This window comes from Pavona decussata, unplaced genomic scaffold (genome assembly GCF_977016875.1).
Source record: "Pavona decussata unplaced genomic scaffold, jaPavDecu1.1 SCAFFOLD_19, whole genome shotgun sequence".
Lineage (NCBI taxonomy): Eukaryota > Metazoa > Cnidaria > Anthozoa > Scleractinia > Agariciidae > Pavona > Pavona decussata.
In genome coordinates this window covers 1,185,268-1,203,509 of record NW_028145442.1, presented here as the reverse complement: position 1 = coordinate 1,203,509, position 18,242 = coordinate 1,185,268, and the positions used below count along the sequence as shown (strand labels likewise).

The 18,242-nt window shown below is 38.7% G+C and overlaps 2 protein-coding genes across 3 annotated transcripts in view; both read right to left on the bottom strand.

The window, feature by feature from the left end:
- Positions 1 to 837: 837 nt before the first annotated feature.
- On the bottom strand, positions 838 to 6,064 carry LOC146486945 (uncharacterized). The gene is made up of 2 exons (XM_085089855.1): positions 5,600 to 6,064; positions 838 to 2,271 (listed from the first exon to the last, which is right to left on the bottom strand). Exons 1-2 carry the CDS (start codon positions 5,667 to 5,669, stop codon positions 1,454 to 1,456), a joined length of 888 nt encoding a protein of 295 aa, XP_084945981.1. The 5' UTR covers positions 5,670 to 6,064; the 3' UTR covers positions 838 to 1,453.
- Positions 6,065 to 15,043: 8,979 nt separating this feature from the next.
- LOC146486944 (MFS-type transporter SLC18B1-like) overlaps positions 15,044 to 18,242 on the bottom strand; it is a 38,717-nt gene continuing 35,518 nt past the window's right edge. For both annotated transcript variants that reach the window (XM_085090915.1, XM_085090932.1), the window contains exons 15-16: positions 17,885 to 17,939; positions 15,044 to 16,478 (exon numbers count right to left, since the gene is read on the bottom strand). In XM_085090915.1, coding sequence (XP_084947041.1) covers positions 16,473 to 16,478; positions 17,885 to 17,939 — 61 coding nt within the window. In that variant the 3' untranslated portion in view covers positions 15,044 to 16,472. The remainder of the gene's footprint in view (positions 16,479 to 17,884; positions 17,940 to 18,242) is intronic.

The following is an 18,242-nucleotide window of genomic DNA, read 5'->3' as shown; positions in this document are numbered from 1 at the left end:
AGACAAGAATGCTTGCACGCATTTCACGAATTGTGCAATAAGGTGGTTGTTGACTCAGTATGGGGGAAATTTGTCGACGTAATTATCAAGTTCCGTCCTAAAACTTGATTCGCACTCACTAACAAGTTTCACTCAACTAATGACGCTTTTGTGTCGAGAAAAATAATCATGAATATTAAGAAAATAAATCCCCTTTTGGCACGGAAGTATACATGCACAAAAATATCTGGATTGGCTAATAATCCATTATCACGGCTGTCATTTATGGGTAAAGTAACATTATTACATTGCGATTTCTCGTACTCATTTTCGAAATTTTCGCTAAAACTGATATAGAAAATAAAAAATGCAAAAATCAAGTCAATTTGCAAATAAAAGCCTTTGCATTTGAGTCCTAGCTATTTGATGTAAACTCGAGAAAATATAGCCTCCCTAGATACGGTTCAGTCGACCGAGTACCGGCGAAAATTAGTAACTTATGAACAAAGATAGCGGTAAGTTTTATCTTAGCGGGCCAAGCTACCAAGATATCTATTGTAATTGGTTTTGTTAGCCGACTTTTATTGATTAAAGTGCCCTCATTTGAGTAACTAAAGTTGTCAAAACGGCCTTGGCAAACTTTAAAGTTGGCAAACTCATTCGGCTTCACACGTCAAAACTTCGATTGATAGAGAATGATTAAGACATGAAAAATTACTAGACTTTGGGAAAAGGTATTGTCGCTTCCTAGTGATGTCAATAGCGGGTGAAGCTTCAAATACTGTAATCGGTTTTGTTAGATTGTAGTGATAAAGTTGCCAAAACGCTGTTGACAATTAACTGTACCTTTCTGCGCTTGTTAACATGTTTGGGAAATGCTGTTGCGCCAGCGGAAAACTGAGCCAATTGGTTTGGTTTTCAACAAACATAGTTGGCAATCTGTTTTGTCAAAACACTTTGCCGAGAAGTGTTTTCCCTCCCTTAAGTAGAGCTAGGACAAATCACTTGAATCTTAACTAAACACATACTACCAGCTGATAAGAGTTTTATTTACAACAAAGTCAGCACAATTCTTGCATGGCGCCAGTATAGTATAGGCTGTCAATGTAGAGAAAATGTCTCTCAATAACTTTTAGCTGTGAGCAAATACAGATTTTTAGTTCCTCCGGCGTTTTCACTGAAGCAAATCGTTGTCTTATATTCCAATTCACTTTATGCTTTTACGTCGAATTCTTGAGAAGAAACAAAACTGAATTTAATCTAATTTTTAGTAAAGTCTGTTTCACTGATTTCACTCCGTAAATGACGTTCGCTCGGGTTACGGAGTCATTAAGCTCCAACAAGAGTCTTTTTTAAGGAAGCCTGACTATCACTCGGTGAGATTACTAGACTGATAGCAAAGACTCCTGGGTTCAAGCCACTGACAGTGTCAGTCTTTGGTGCAAAATGCAATTTTCACAGATTAGATGAAATTTTAAGTCGGTGGCGAAGACATGAACAACGCCTGATCAAAACAAAACTCTTCAAAAGTTTTGTTATTGGCATGGCAACCTGCTCGATGAACGTGACTGTGCCTCCTTAAATCCACTTTGCGATAGAACGCCCTTCCGCATTTCTGACAAGCAAACGGTTTGAATCCGAGGTGCTTTCGGCTGTGAGTAATGAGATTCGAAGATTGGCTGAAACATTTGCCACACTGCCGGCATTTGTGGGGTTTCTCCCCGGTATGCACGAGCATGTGTTTTTTCATGTCCGACTTCTGATGAAATCTTTTCCCACAATAATCGCAAGAAAACGGCCTGATATCAGCGTGAATCAACATGTGGGTGGACAAGGTCGAGGAACGTTTGAAATGCTTTCCACATGTCTTGCACTCAAATATCTTGACATTGTTGTGAGTTTTTCTGTGCTGCGCGAGGCTCACGTAATGGCTGAAGGTCTTACCGCACGTGACACACCCGTACGGACGACTTCCAGCGTGCGAGCGCCTCACGTGTACCTCCAGACCGTGCGGCGTGCAAAACAATTTTTGACAAGTGTTGCACGTGAACGTATCATCATTCTCGGTTTGAGGGAGACTGATGGCAGGCTGCGGCTGTCTTGTTTCACCGATTTTCACATTTCCATGGTCAAGAGTGATTTTCATGTCGTCTGTTGAAGGTTGAGGTTTAGAAAGCTCGCAGGTTTTTTCACTGGAAAAGTTAAATAGTTTTGGAGCATTGTGGTCTGCTATCCAGCGTTTCTTTGACGCTTGAAGGAGGAGTGGGCGGTGATCTTCTTGGAGCTTTCTCTCTGTGACAAAAGATATAAACAAATTTAATTTATCGAATACAAATCACTGTATCTTTGAATTTTATGCTCTTTGAGAGAAGCAGTGCAATAATAACTGTCAGTAACTAGCAGGAACTTGCCCCTTCGACTAAATATCCCGGCGTAACTGCACTTCTACTCTTGTGTCTATCTTTGTGGGACACCTCTCCGTAACCAAATGAAAAAATAAATATCTATCTGTCCTTGTAACAAGTTAGACCTCCCGGGATACCATGACAAGTCCCCCGTGCTAACACTAGCGACTTTACGCAAACACCACGCCGACGACAACGAAAACGTCAGTGAAGAAAAGGCTTAATGAGCTAAACAATGCTGTGCGGCGTGCATTACAAATTTTGATACATTTCGTCGCCATCTTCGACCAAACAACAACGTGAAATGCCCAAATTCAAGGCTTTATGGAGAGCGTGAGCACATGACAGTAAATTTTCTTTCTCTGTGTTAACTTGAAGACCGTTCCCAGCAGTTCTGTTACTGGATAGTTCGGCCACATAGTAGAAGTTGAACGCATTGGAATAAGCGCAAAGTAGTACAAGTAACACGAACTTGAATTTTCATGTGACGTTTTCGTTGGCGTTGCCGTCGTGGTGGCGTAAAGTCCCCACTAGCTCCATGGAAAGTCCCCTCGGGTCATGAACATGAATTTTTATTTGTCCTGGGAACACAATTAAGCTGTAACTATCAAGGATACATGATTGAGTTAAGGGGGTGTACAAAATCAGTGAGTTACGTGTAGTGTAATTAGTAAGCTTTATTACCAAGAGTCTTAATTTACAACATAATATTCTGATACAAAAATAGATAAATTTACTCAGTATAACTGAAAAGCTAATCGAGCTGAGTAAAGCTGGATATGTTGTATTTGCCTTGATGCCTTGGTAGGCCAATTCCGAGGTTCATAGATCTATTATTAAGTAACTTTGTTAAGAAACGCTCGCAGCGGGCTTTCAACATGGCAACGGGGAATGATGCCTTGGTAGGCCAATCAAGGTAGAATTTTAATATATCGAAATTGGCCTATTCGAAACGAGAAACTGTTAATAAAGATCAAAAATGTACGTTTAGGTCAACATGTCCACATTCAAACATTGAAACTACAACCAAACTCAATGAGAACGTGGAACCTCTAATTAATTAGAGAACCGATCGAGTAATGTGTTTGTTATTGATCTCACTCAGAATTGGAACATCCCTTTATTTAAGTGTCAATGTATTTAGCGCGAACCACTAATTGAGGACACCTTCCAGATCGAATTGGAATTTAGAAGTGTTGGTTTTTGAGGAGAGGGGAAAACCGGAGTATCCGGAGAAAAACCTCTCGGAGCAAAGACGAGAACTAACAACAAACTCAACCCACATATGACGCCGAGTCCGGGATTCGAACCCGGACCACATTGGTGGGAGGCACCACTGCGCCATCCCTGCTCCCCACTTGTAATAAAGTGACTCCCGGTGTGACTTTCCAATGTAATCTAAATTCCTTAATACTGACAGCCGAAATCGTTTAAAATTCAAACATTTGAATGGCTATCTACCCACCTCGGGCTAAAGATTGGCGAATGTGAGATTGGACGGTAAAGCTGCCGTGAGTAAATCACAGACTGTCCTACACAAGTACCTTCACTCAGCCGGAAAGAATTCTTATCATAGGAAGGATATTTCTTTGCTTTGAATATCTTTGTTTTCGATTAAAAACGGAAAAGGATTTTGACTATCTAGATTTTAATTTTCAGCCTTTTTGTCGGTTTACAAGGCCGTTTGTTTTTTAAGCCATTTAAAAAGGAGTAATTCACAAATTTAGTTTCGGGCATAGTTTCTATTAAAAACAAGCAATTTTTTTTTTATTGAAGTGATCGCTGTTGTTCAAATGGCATGACCTCAGATGACTACCAAGTAAGCGTACATTGTATGAACCAACGATTAAAACAGTTCATGTCACACCAAAATACTAGTGTGCGATCTAATAAAGGGGGTAAAATGAGGGCACGTTTGCTTGTAGGCTAAAAACGCCATTCGTAAACCAGCTGTCTATGCGGACAACGCCTCAATTCAATCTGATTCTCAGCTCTTCTCAATCAAAATTTTATTCAAGTATTTGGCGGAACCTCGTGCGTAATATCACAAAAGCTGGCGATAGGTGAATTTAATAATGCTCTGTGACTGCATGAATAGAGCAGGTGAAGAAACCTTGTGTTTCCTCTCTAATCACTTGCTGTTTACTCAGTCAAGTTAACTCATTATGCAGATTAACTTCACCGAAAAGTATATTCAACGAATCGCAGTCTTAAAATCTGTTTTATAAACATTTGTCGGGCGAAAGGCTTGAAAGAAAATTGATTTTTCCGGCTCGGCTGCTTGCAATGTATGTAATCTAAGTTCTTGTCAACGTTACAGGTAAATATCGCCTTGTATTACCCTCCTATAGATCACAATCTTCAATAGAACCGGATATCTTCCTACTGCTTCCTAGAGCAAATATCAAATCAGAATTTTCTTTATGAAGCTAGGCATTGTCGTACAAATGAGAGGCACTTTTCACCTTTCTTGGTTGTTTTGTTTGCTTAAGCCTAGTTTGAATGGAGAACATCTCATATCCGGCGTCATACAAATAAGCTTTCGGAGGGCACGTCCAGAACCGTGATTTTAAAGGAAATCACAATTCTCAGGAAATCAAATTTCTTCAGTTTTCTCTGTCGGGTGTAAGCCAAACAAAGTACAAATTCAAAGAAATACCAAAACTTTGTCAAGCAAAGCAATAAATTATTAACTTCACAGGGCAGAAAAAAGGAAATCAATTTTCCATGTTTTTAGGCGTTTTTCCTCTTGTGAAGTGGCAAAATTCTTTTTGTTTTAATTTGTATTTTTGTAATTTTCTCAGTTGTAAAATAAGAGCTAGCGAAAAATAAACTGGTGATAGTTTTTTAATTCCCTTAGATCTTCAAAAGGAGGTTTCAAATGCGACCTACAGGCTACTGTACCGCCTGCGATATGAAACAAGCCACTTAATCACGAAATTATTCTTTTCGATTTATTTTCCTTTTCCGCCATAATTTTTAACATTTAATAACTGTTCTATCGGAGCATTTATACCCGACCTTTTTTAAGTTGTGAATTAAAACTCCTTTAATTCCGCCCCAAAATTAAAAAAAGACGTTAATTCAGGCAACTTGCAGTGATCAATGATCGTACGGGCTATTTCCAGTATTTAGCAAACTGCAGGAATATTATCAACTTTTATACTTGAGTGGTCGAATGGCCGAACACGATAGTAAGGAAATTCAGTTCATACCTTGATTTGCCCTTTGGGTCGTTTCAGTACCGGGTCCTTTGCGGAATCGAACCAGAAATGATTTCGGCATAACGATGACGAGGCAACCCAAAATCTTCTCACTGAACAAGTTGCCGGTTGTTGAGTTCCTTCTTGTTGACTAACTGCGGAAGCTTGGCTGGCTGTCCTGCTGTTCAACTTGGGCCCTCTTGACGGATTTTGAAGGCAGTTTGAGACTGCTGGCTATCAAATTTATTTCAATCAATCGGAGAGAGTAAATGTTACAGTAATTAAACACATCAGGTGAACGCCTTATGGTTATCAGTGGCTTGATTCACTGCTTCAACGGGATTGGCTGCCGTGTAACAGATTGTACCATGCTAATGAACTCCACGCAACTGATTTGTGAATTTTTTTTCGCTAACGAGAGGAAATTGAACATAAACTTTGCTTATGAAGTTAGCTCTATTGTGATGAAAATTTTTCTAGAGCATACGTTTTAAAACAAAAGTCGTACGTTTCACACCAAGCGAATTGTTTCGTAACATGTTCGCATGTTGTAATGTAGATTATCTTTGAACACGCCGTGCTAAATAAATCAAATTTCCATAAGAAAACGCCGAGGAACATTTGACTGCAGAGTGTAATTTTGTCATTGAATTAAGTGTATGATTTTAATGAAACTTGTTAAGAAGAACCTCAAGTGATTTGAGACGTGCAGCTGAACTAAATCCAATTACATTTCAATGTGATTCCTTTCTCGTTCATTAATTTTCTCCGGATTTTATGGCTTGTAGCATGAATACTATAAATAATTTTAGACAATTTATTGACTAAATGACTAAAATCCAGTAATTTTGCTATTTTGAGTAAACTGCGTCTGTCCCTCAGTGAGCCTAAAGGTAAATTGTATTAGACATTTTTCTTAAATAAGAAAAGGTTCCGACACTTCAAAGCTAAGATTCGGAACGCCCTCTTAATACAGCACGTTTAATTTATCTTACACCTTACGGACAAAAAGAAATTTAATTGTTTCATTAAAGCCATTAGTTTTATCAGCACTGTAAGAGAGTCTCGGTATATATGTGATAAGAAAATTGATTCGCGCAAACAGCGATGAAAATTTCAATTCATAATTCCTATTTCATACGATTACGAACGAGACGACCGCAAGCTAAAATCAATTAAAATGATAAAATAATCAAATCAGGGAACACTGCTTTGTTAAAACAATTTTGTGATAATCAAAGAGGATGTTTTTATGGCTGGCGTGATGTCACTTTAGTCTTATTTTCCTAGACATGCAGTGATATCGTCCCACATAATGAATCTGTGAGCAGAATATCAGTGATATGTACAAACAGTGTTTATCTTCGCTTCAGATTCGCTTTCCGCATTATGTAAATGAATTATTTCAGTTCGTTACAAAGTGTTATATTTAGCCTTTGAGCTCTTGTTGAGTTGTAGTTAAAAATTCATGGTTTGGTTTTGAATGCCTCATTCGTGCGAGTGGCTCTATTATAATCAGTATATATTGCGGATTATAATTTCACGCGATATTTTCCCGAGACTTGTTTAACATGCTGGTTCTGCCGCAGCAGGGCGTAAATTAAGTCACCGTAAATACAGTTTCTGATTAATAACGTTTGAAAAACAGGATCTTTCGAACAACACAATATCATCAGTTGTCTTTCAGTATGCATTTGACAGTTTATTAACCTTCAAACCGATGCAAAAGAAGCCTATCGCCTTGGTTTGGTCAGTTGCATTTAATTCAACTAGTATCAACTTGTTTTACAGATGTATGCAATTGCATTTAATTTTTGACGCGGTTTCACTTATTTTCACATGAAGCTGATAAATCTTCAAATACTAAAATTGTTAAGAGATCACTAGCGTCAAGTTAATGAAATGAAAACTCTAATTACTAGGGCAACGCAGGACGCTTCCTCTTCGTTCAGTGTATATTCAAAACTTTTCTGCTGTTTGGTGAAAAGATTAAAAATATGCAACGCGGTCATAGATTTAGTTTGTGACAAGAATGAAAAGTGAAGAAAAAAATCACCAGTCCTGTATTCTAATTTTCGGTAAATTTTATTCTTGTGGCAAGAAAGACGGATAATTTCGTTAATTTTTTTTTTTAGTTTGCCAAATTTATTTTTTACTACAAATTAACCATTTATGGGATTTTCTTGTTATGTAATTCTCTCTCCCTACGACTTCGTTAACTTTTGTTTCTAAAAATACATTAGTCACATCAATCTATCCACAGAAAACTGTAAAAAAACCCATATACGTGTAGTTTATCGGGATTCCTCACTCAGTGATGATGAAAACGTTTTTGCACTTTTTTAACGCGTTGTGGTGAATAGGCAACTGAGTTTCTCTAGAGTGAGTTTGGGTAGCACGTGACAACTCGCTCACTCGCTCAATCGCACAGACGTAAGTTTCTTCTGTTAATTTTTAATTTAAGTCTGCTGGCTGGTGTGGAAACGTTACTGTTCGTTTTTTTTGCTTTTTTACTCTCGAGTCACGCTCTTTCAGTAAAAACGATTCGTGATGCGCGCGGCAAAAATAAAAATGGCTTACTGATGTTTCAGACATGTACCCGATAACTTAACTTGGACAGCAAAACAAGGTGCAAATTGAAAACCCAACACCGTTTGGGTATAGGCGCGCGAAACAACGATAAAGCGGAATTGATATTATATATTTCACGCTGCAAAAGGGGAAAGATCATGTTACATTTCGAATATCAAAATAATGAAAATAATTAACCTTCGACGCTAAAGCAAAGGGTCGGATTGGAAACACTTTAAAAGGAAGTTTAAATTTTATCATTTTTGAAGATGTCTCCATTTCTTAGGGAAGAGTTGGCAACGATGGGATTGCTATCAAAATCCAATGGAACTTCATGACTGATGGGTTATTTTTGTCCCAGAACAACACATGCCAGCAAGGTAAATTGGAAAATACTTGGAAAATGAATGACGCAATATCAACCAAATTTGCCTTCTCGATCACCACTACAGCTATTGTTACAAACATTTCTAATTTTGTGACAGATGATCGACTGATGTCACAACAATGAAAAAAGATAGATTCCTCTTTTTTATTTCATTTTTTGTTTTGCACTATTTTCATATTATCATAACATTCTCTTGAACTATGAACAATACAATACAATGCAAGCTAAAGAAAAATGTGACCAAAGCCTGAAATTAGGCATTTGGGTTGGTCACTGCCACGTGCAATTTAGTGGCGCGTAAACATTATACATAACTATACAAGGAACAGAAAAAAATTAAAGTGCAAACTGAACTTATAGACTGATATTACTCATTCGTTATACTGATAACGCATAGAGGACGTCAAAACGTTGTATGTAACTGCAAATAAGTGCCCTATGAGCCGAAGATAACTGGATAACTCACGGAGGACGACAAAACGTGACATAAAAAACTCATTCACGTTACTCGTCTGCGGCTCGTAGCGAACTTTCCTGTTCTTGCAACGTTTTGACGTGATCCGTGCGTTATCAGAGTACAGACGCACGGCTCGCTTGTGGATCCACTACAACTTTAGCAATGTCATGAGAAATTTTTCATCAATAAGGCCGAACAGACACACGAAAAGCTAGCGTCGTTTTGGCGTCCTCTGTGCGTTATCAGAGTACAGACGCACGGCCGGCTTGTGGACCCACAACAACTTTGGTAATGTTATGACAAAATTTGTTATCAATAAGGGCCGCGACAGAAACATGAAAAGCTGACGACATTGATCGATCTGTCTTTTACAATAAAAAAATCAAACAAATTAGGTTTAAACGCGAGTAAATGGAGTAGAATGAGAGTAAGAAAGGAAGAAAATGCAAAATCTCAACGACCTGAAATTCATCGACATAACTGAGAGAATTTCTGGCTCATAGATTAAACTTCTAACAAAATAAGTCAATAACACATATATAGGAGAATTGAAATTTTCAACCTGACCTTTATTTCCAATATTCCGGTGAGACGCGGTTCATTCAGCCCTTGTTATTTCATTGTTAGCAGTAATTCCCGTTCGCCGCCGATTTGTCAGTCAAACCGAAGCGAACATGCTCATCTTTTGTTTTATCTCAAGTATTCACAGGTCGGATTTTCTCATTCAAGAATGTAGTTTTGAGGTTGAATTCTCGCTACATCTAGAACACTGCATTAAAGTTTTTTGCAAAACCAAAAAACTACAGTCCCGGCTATAAACCATAAAACGGTTTCAACGGAGTTCATCTCGCTTCCCCTTTTGAATGTTGCTTCCTCTACAAAACTAGTTCTATTCGAACAACGGTGAAGAAGAGTCAACATTGAGCGGGGGGAGAAAGCTGTTTCAAAATTATTTGACCCGCATTGTGGGTTTTTGCTGGTGGCGTCAGTTCTCCGATCCAAGTTATGATGTTGTGATTTCCCTCTGTTTACAGCAGTACTGCCACACCCAATTTCGACCACAAAGATGACAAAAATGTTAGTTTTTCACCCATAACGCATAAACATGGGTACAAAATGTGATCGTCATTTTTTCAACATGATCTCACACTAAGTTGTATACTGAAAAACACTGGGTAGAACTCACATCTTTGCCTAAAACAATTCTTAGCTATTTCTGTTCGTTATTTCGTTTGCCAGTACTGAATGATTTACAAAACGTCTAAGTGTTTCAAAAAATTTCGAAAGTTTTCCATGGTCATCGCTCACGTCTCACTCTTCTTGCCATGGGGCATGTTTGTTTAGCTGTGTTTCATTAACTGAATTTGTTTTTCGCATCTGCGGTGTCTTGGATTAATTACATCATGCGTTTGTAAACCACTTCTCCCGGCGGATTTTAATGAGACTGATATACATCTTTTTTACCGCCGAAACCGAGCCGGTGACTGAAGCCTCCATCTTCAGCGCATCTTGGATATTTCTCCGTAAAACCTGTGCAGCCAAGAAGTTTTTTGTGAAATTTTGCAATTTCACGACTAACTGCTTTCACGACTCCGAACGGCTGGTCAAATCTCGAATACTTAGAGGTAATTAAGTAAGTTTTGTTGTCGTTTTGTCTGGCTTCTAGGGAAGGTTATGTTACCCCCTGTGGATTTTTATAAAGGGACACAGCTGCTACTTAATAACGTTGCTGTCTCCCAATCCATGACCAAACCCCAGACGACGCTTTCACATGAAAATAATTCTGAGACACAAAATCAACTTTCAGAATGAAGAAAACCATCGTACTGGCTTTGCTATGCCTTTTACTTGGTATTTCTCGTCAAGCTGTGGAATTGCGAAGGATCTTGACGCGCAACTGGAAGGATGGCTGGCTAACCCAACGGCAAAAACGAGAAAACTCAGTTCACCACCAATGCTTGAAAATGGCTGGAGATGCACAAGAACATGGAAGGTCTGTATTTTATTTGATTTTATGATGTAAGTATCTACCAGATAGACTTGTATTGAGCCAAATTATATTTTTAATGCATAAATGAAGTATTTGACAGGACAGGCATGCTCACTTGAATCTTTTTCTTCATGTCGTTACACACATAGTCTTGATTCCAATGGAAAGTATTTAATTTTTTTGGACCGAGAACCACCTTTGCAAGTTATCAATGTAAAATTCCTTCCTTTACTTTAGTTTTTTAGGAAAAGTGAAATATCAGAAACCACGAGCGATGTGAGCAACTACGATGATCACTTATTCCGCAGTAAAAATGATGCTAGATCACCTCGACTAGTCAAAAACGCTTTGTAGAGAAGAAATGATTATTTACTTCATGCATCATGCAAGTATTATTTGAAGCCTGTTTTTGAAACGTATATTTACGACTATTTCAGAGACTATACGAATATAACATATTCCATCGCATTCATTCCATTGTGCATTTGACACACATGACATTCCAATCCTAGCAGTATGCAGGATGTTTGTCCCATGAACCTAGTTTAATGGCCTTAGCTCCCACGAGTCTCCTGTAGCTCAGTGGTAGAGCATCCGAACTAGTAATCGAAAGGTTTTAGGTTCGACTGCTGATAGGAGCACTCGGGTTTTTCCCGATTATGCCTGTGTCATTTAATGAATAATAAATCATTCTCAGAAACAACTAAGTTACCAAAACTCTCTTATTACGGTGATAATCTTAACTATAGAAAGCCTAAGCTTGACCCAGCGTACAAGTAAACCTATACCCCTATAGCCCACTTGAGAGCCTGTTCACAGGCTACTTGCAATTTCGCCTAGAAAGCCGTAGTTATAGTTAGCCAATAGTAGATTACTGTAAATTGTATCCACTTGAGAGAAACAAAGTCTTCTGCTAAAGAGAGGGTTTAACGAACAAGAAAAACTTCCATGAAAAAAAAAACAGAGTTAATATTAATCTTTGTGTTTTTTAATATCGACAATTGTGTTTTGGAGGTTGTTTTGTGGTCAGAAACACGTTGTCAATGTAGTAAATCATTAATATCAGACAGAAGTTAGTCAGTTTAGACGCGAATTAAGTGGAAAAGGCCACAAAGTGATATACGGTGGGAACAAGGAAACTGCCGGGTTTACCAGTTGAAACGATACTTTGAGAGCAGTTGAAATAGTGATATTTGAAAGACCGTGAAACCGTTTGACAGCTAACAGTAACTGCTTTTTTGACGGTTGACGGTAAAATTTGCCTTTTTTGACGGTTGGTGGTTAAATTTTAGGCTGTTTGACGGCTGACGGGTTACCCCATAGAGTCGCACAAGAGCCTAAGTGGCCCACACGGCCGGGGCGCAGCCCGGTTTCTGTAACATGAAGCAACTAGGAGTATTGCTACTCCCCCCTGGATGAGATGCTAGTCCATCGCAGGGTTACCCCCAGCAATATGTCGCCCGTACCCATTTATACATCTGGGTGAAGAGAGAGAATGTGGAGCAAAGTTTCTTGTCTAAGGAAACAACACAGCAATGAAGAGACCAACCTGGCCTGGAACAAACGACCCTCAGATCCTCCGACCGTCCGATCGAAAGTCCGACGCTCTAATCACTTCACCACCGCGCCTCCATGGTTAACCCCATTGAGATCCTTTAAAGAGAGGGAGAGGTTCAAGATGGCCTGGTTTAGAGACAGCGGAAGTCCATTATATCATTCAGACAAGTATGAGGTGACTTGGTTATTCCTTTCCCTAATATTTCTTTTTTTTATTATTTTTTTATTTTAGTAGGAAGTTCAAAGAAGACCAAAGCGATGGATATGAAGGGCCTCCAGAATTTCCTCGACCAGGGAAAAGAATATTTTGTCCCAAGGGAAAAGGACTCCACGAGCCCGCTTACATGAAGGAATGACCTAATGATGCGCATTAATTGTAAAAAGACAGCTACTGTGTGCGGTGCTTGATAGTTCTTTCGCATAGTTTGAAAAGGACGTCATTGTTACAAAAGAAACTGTAATGAAGATGTAGTAAAAGAAAATGTTATATATGATAAGGTATCACGTGATCAGAAAGTAAGACAACTGACTGTACTTGCAATTCAAAATGTTAAATAATAATCAATAAAAATAAACTTATTAAATTGTAAATGTGCCTGCAGTGCTAATGGCGGACACTGTAAATGATTCAAATAACATTACAAACTCAACATAGCCAGTCTTTAAAAAATTCAGCTGGCAGTGAGGCTTACCAGTCGGCTATTTACAAGACGTGGCCAGGTTAATGGACTCCTGACCAGGCCGAGTCAGTTTGAAAGCTGAGGGGACTAACATGCATGAAACAATCCAGCTAGTAGTCAGAAAGGAAACTGACTGGGACAACTCGGCCAAGCCGCCTCCTCAAACCCACAAAGAAATTTAAAAGAGCCGTCGTGAATCAATTTGTTTTATTAAAAATGTGCCTTGTTACATGAGAGAATAAAACGCCGTTCTGTAAAACACGGCTACCGAGGTTGACCACAACTGTGAATCTATTTCGGTATTCATTCCCCCTTTCAATTCTTTGGCTGGATTTTTGCAGGAAACCGCACCATATCATGAACACCCCATCTAAACACCATCACCTTTGTTAACAGTCATTTGTTCATCCCCCCCCTCCCCACCCCCCGAAGATGAAGGGTAATTATGTTCCCTAAAATTGATGCTGGCGACGTCTACAGGCATCAACTTTTTATTCCTCAACGGTGGAAGGCAATTTTGTTATTCAGCAGGGTCCGGTTGTTCGAAAGCCGTTTATGCTGATCCCCGATTAAAAATTAACCGAGGTTTTCACCTCGCTCATTAAAAATCTTTATAAAAAAATTATTTTAAGCTAGTGGTAAAGAAAAGTTTAAGTCAAAACTACAAAACAATTAAAGATCTTTTTGAATAGTCTTCATTAAGTTGTAATTAAACAGGAATCAAAGTTCAGTTTAACACAGAATTAGCTTAACAGGGCTTTGAACAACTGGGCCCTGGCTTTTTTGTTCATTTGTTCCTGTTTACTTGTTTTTGTTTGTTTGGTGGGGAGGAGAGGGTGGGATGAATAATCGCTCAAAGGGCCACAACAAGTACTAACAAAACTTGTCTATTTGCAAACTATTGATAAATTGTTCGCCTGTCCAATAGGCTTTTAGATAGTAGCACCGGCGTTCCGCGCGTTTGGACAATTTTCGCGTTCGCTTTCCGTTGCCGGCCCCACCATCACGGCTAACTGAAGCCCCGCTTACATGGAGGGAGGAAGATCCTGGAGGGCAAAACAACTTTTCGTTTGGTTTACATGCAGAAATTTCGGTCGGTGTAGTTACCAAGTAGAGAAGGAAGGAAGAAAAGCAGCTGAACGCCCCACCGCCGCCATTTTTAATGTGTGTGCCTTGTATTAGGACCTTCCGACCGAAGGCAGTTTAAATGGTGTTAGGATCTTCATATCTCTCAACTAGGAAGAGAAGAAGATCTTTCAGCTAGGAAGATCCTACCGCTAGGAAGATTTTAAATTAACTCTTATTAGTGCAATAGCAGTTACAAGCAGTTACAATTACAAGTCGGCTAAAAACTAAAAGAAGTAAGTAAAGAAAGCGACGAATACTAATGAGAGATGGGACCTTAACTTAGGTTTCCAGAAAAAAAAAAAAAAAAAAAAAAAACCACCCAACTTATAAAAGGGAAAGAGGGACTATTTAGCCCAGCTAGGAAGATGGAAGCGCTAGGGCCAAGTACAACCTTCTGCATGTAAACTGAATACACAAAACGTATGGCGCTTGGGTTACTTGCCTTCCTGGCAGTCTTACGGGCTGTTTACATGAAGGGAGGAACAGAGTTGTGAATTGCCGACGTGTGATTCTGATTATCGACATTGGTGTTCATGTAGCGCTCCTTGGGGTGCTGTGGCTTCAATTCATATGACCTCATTCAGTAGAACATTTTACTTTGCACGCATGCGTTTACCGCTGGATTGCTGAGCCCGCAATAAAGCGGGTTTTGTTACAACAAAATGACAACTAATAGAAAGCAAAGTTAAGACACGAGGACGAATTGACTGTTATTTATTGAGTACCTGTCATAGTTAAATAAAGTCTACAACGGATTCATGTCTCAATATTCTTACGATTTAATTAATTTTCATCTATTTTTTTTTTCTGATTCAGGTAAGTTTGAAATTAAACGGTAACAACACTTAATGAAGTGTCTTGCCCACTTTATGTATCACTTTCGCTTTTATTTATTTCTCAGGAATCCAAGTTTTGGAAATGTGTACCAACTCATTGTAAAAAGTAATTCATGTGCAAGCATTATGCTTACAATGAGCAAGCTACCGACTCTCTATTCAGTGTTTACAACAACAGAACTGCACGATGCCCTGCTTATTTTAAATAAGAACCACTTTGATGTGAAAGATAAATAACATTATTTCACAAATGTTTATCTTCTGTTTTGTATATTATTTCTTATTTTCTTGGAAATATCTGCAAACAAAGATGTTGCTTGCATCGAAAGGACGTTAATTTCAACACAAATAAATTTACAACTGTTCATTATTTTATATTTGAACCTGCAATACGGCGCTGTTTGGCCAAACTATTCATATAAGAGGGAATAAGAGCGCTGTTATCGTGGATTATAAAACTCTCAATTCGTATTACCCACTAAGCTCCGTATGGACATTGACCATTTACAATCACGTGATTTTCCCTGAAAAACTATTTCTATAATCGTCTAAAAATAAGATATAAACGTACGTTAATATAATTAATTTCAGATCGTTATTTGGAATGGGACAATATACAACGAAGCTGAAAGGCCTGATTCCTTAACCATAAGCTTTTCTATTCCAATTACGACTATTTCTTTCCATTAATACTCGGGATACATGTAACTTGTGACACGTACTTACGAAGGTTTCGTGAATTTGGCCCATGCTGACGCAGGGCTGATAAAATGAGGACAGTACAATCATGCCTGAAAATTTTAAATACCAGTGAAAAAACGTCAATAAATATGGAGAGTTTCTATCACTAATGTCTCACAGAATCTTCTGTCATCAAAACATTTTGAAAGTATTTAACACGCTTGTCAGCCTTGGCCAAACAAAAAAAAAAAAAAAAAAAATTCCACCGAGCTCACAACGTGTTCATTGCTCCCAATTCAATACCGACTTTTCCAGAGTTAGCCCAGGATTCGCTCTGTCGAAGGTCTAACGCTCGACACGTCAGCACTCAAATCTCTTTACAGTGGCCAGATTACCTTACCAACTCTGGTGATAAAACCAAACATTTGTTTCAACACCCCCACCGACACAGCACCACAGTTTTGTTTCAGAAACTAACCCTCATCCCAACTGAATAGGTTAACTTTACTTAAATGTAGGTCCATCGACACAGACTATATTAACAAAGAACAAAATATAGCCTGCTGTTCTTCACAAAGACAATCACGCTTAGGATCTTTATGCCTGAAACGAAAGAAAAAAATTTAGGATTTTAGAACAATATCTTAATCAAATAACTTTGCCAACGGATAAGTAGTTTAAACATTGTACTACTCGTAAAATAAAATAATTTAATAGTTTAGTTTAAATATTTTTTGAGCCACATTTGTTAATTGGCGAACACTTGGAAAGCAGGTTTTAATGACTCTTACTTGCCAGCTTCTTAAGACCTACATGCACGCTTAAAATGTAATATATAGTTGGAAAATGCTGATCACGGGAGATCGCCATCTCAAGTTTTTCAAATTTATGCACCTTGTTGCTTACAGGTTATTACTGCCCTGGTGAGCTTTGTGGGCTGGGACTTAAAGAGGGTCTGCTATTTCAATTAACGTTGTCGGATCAAAGCTTAAAGTTTAAAGACATCTTCAAAGAGGCTGCCACCTCATCCATTTGATATCCTAACGTTTCTTTCATCCGAATGGCTCGCCATCGTATATCTTCACAGGACGGAAGATGGGTAGCTGTTTTTGATGAACTTATTCATAAAAAAAATCCACAGAATCTTGAGGTCTAGTCTTACAGCTTTATACTTTGATCCGACAACGTTAATTGAAATAGCTCTATACTTTCGATGATTTTTTAGGGAAGCAGGCGTGGCCGGTATATGTACATCAAACATATAAAGCTGGAATGATACAAGTCATTAACCCAGCAAAGGTGAGGACGCATTCTTCACAAAACCAAAACAAAACAAAACAAAACAAAACAGAAAAACGAGAAAAAGGACCGGAGGGAGGGAGGAAGGGAGGGAGAAATGATCTTCGATTATTCGAGACAGTCTAAGGAAGAGGAATGTGAAGCCTAGCATTGCATGACTTGAAAACCTACAAATAAAGATCCGGATGGCAGTCCCCTTGCCGGAAATTGAAAAAAAAAAGGACTTAATATTGTCACAATTCGTATAAATCCCGGCCTTTTTCCCGTGGAAAAAAAATTTCACTCATCCCTGAAAAAGTCTTAAAACACGACGACAAAAACAACTACACGAGGAAGAAACGATCTCGGCCTCAAAAATGGCGTGATTTGTGTAGGTAGATTATTGCGGGCTTTCTCCGGGGAGAGAGGGCGGGGAAGGGGGGTGGGGAGTCTCCAGGGGTGAGTTTCATAAAATTTAACGTCGGACGTAACTGCTATTGTCAGACGTTAAAATATTGAATGTGACTGGGCTGAAGGTCTTGCGTTAGCAGTTTCGCCCGACGTTAAATTTTATGCAACTCACCCCTGGTTTTGTAGCGTACCTCTACCCTCTAAACCCAACATTCTAAACTCCATTCTATCTAGATATCGAGAACCTGCCGAAAATCCACATACGCCGGATGATGTGAATGGCTTTTCTCTCAAAAATTAATAAGTTATTTCCAGTTTACCTGTATGATGCTGTCATCTTCAAAAAGTCTTCTTCTTGCGCTATATGTCCGAATTCTGCCGGTCAAAATATAAAGAACATGCAAGTTGTTTTAAATAGCCCTCATCGCATGCATGCGCAGTGTTAAAAGGGATTATGGCATCGGCAAAAATAAGGGACCATCTTTTAAAATTCGCATCTTGGAAGGTGAAGATTCATATATAGATAACACCACAATTATTGCAAACGTTAAAATATCTTAAGGTTGCCCGATACCTTCAGAGGTGTCTCGCGTTTAAGCGATGTAGCGCGTCCAGTTTAAGCTGTAGATACCTAAACCCCTATATCAAATTAAAGCTTATAGAGCTGACTATCAAACC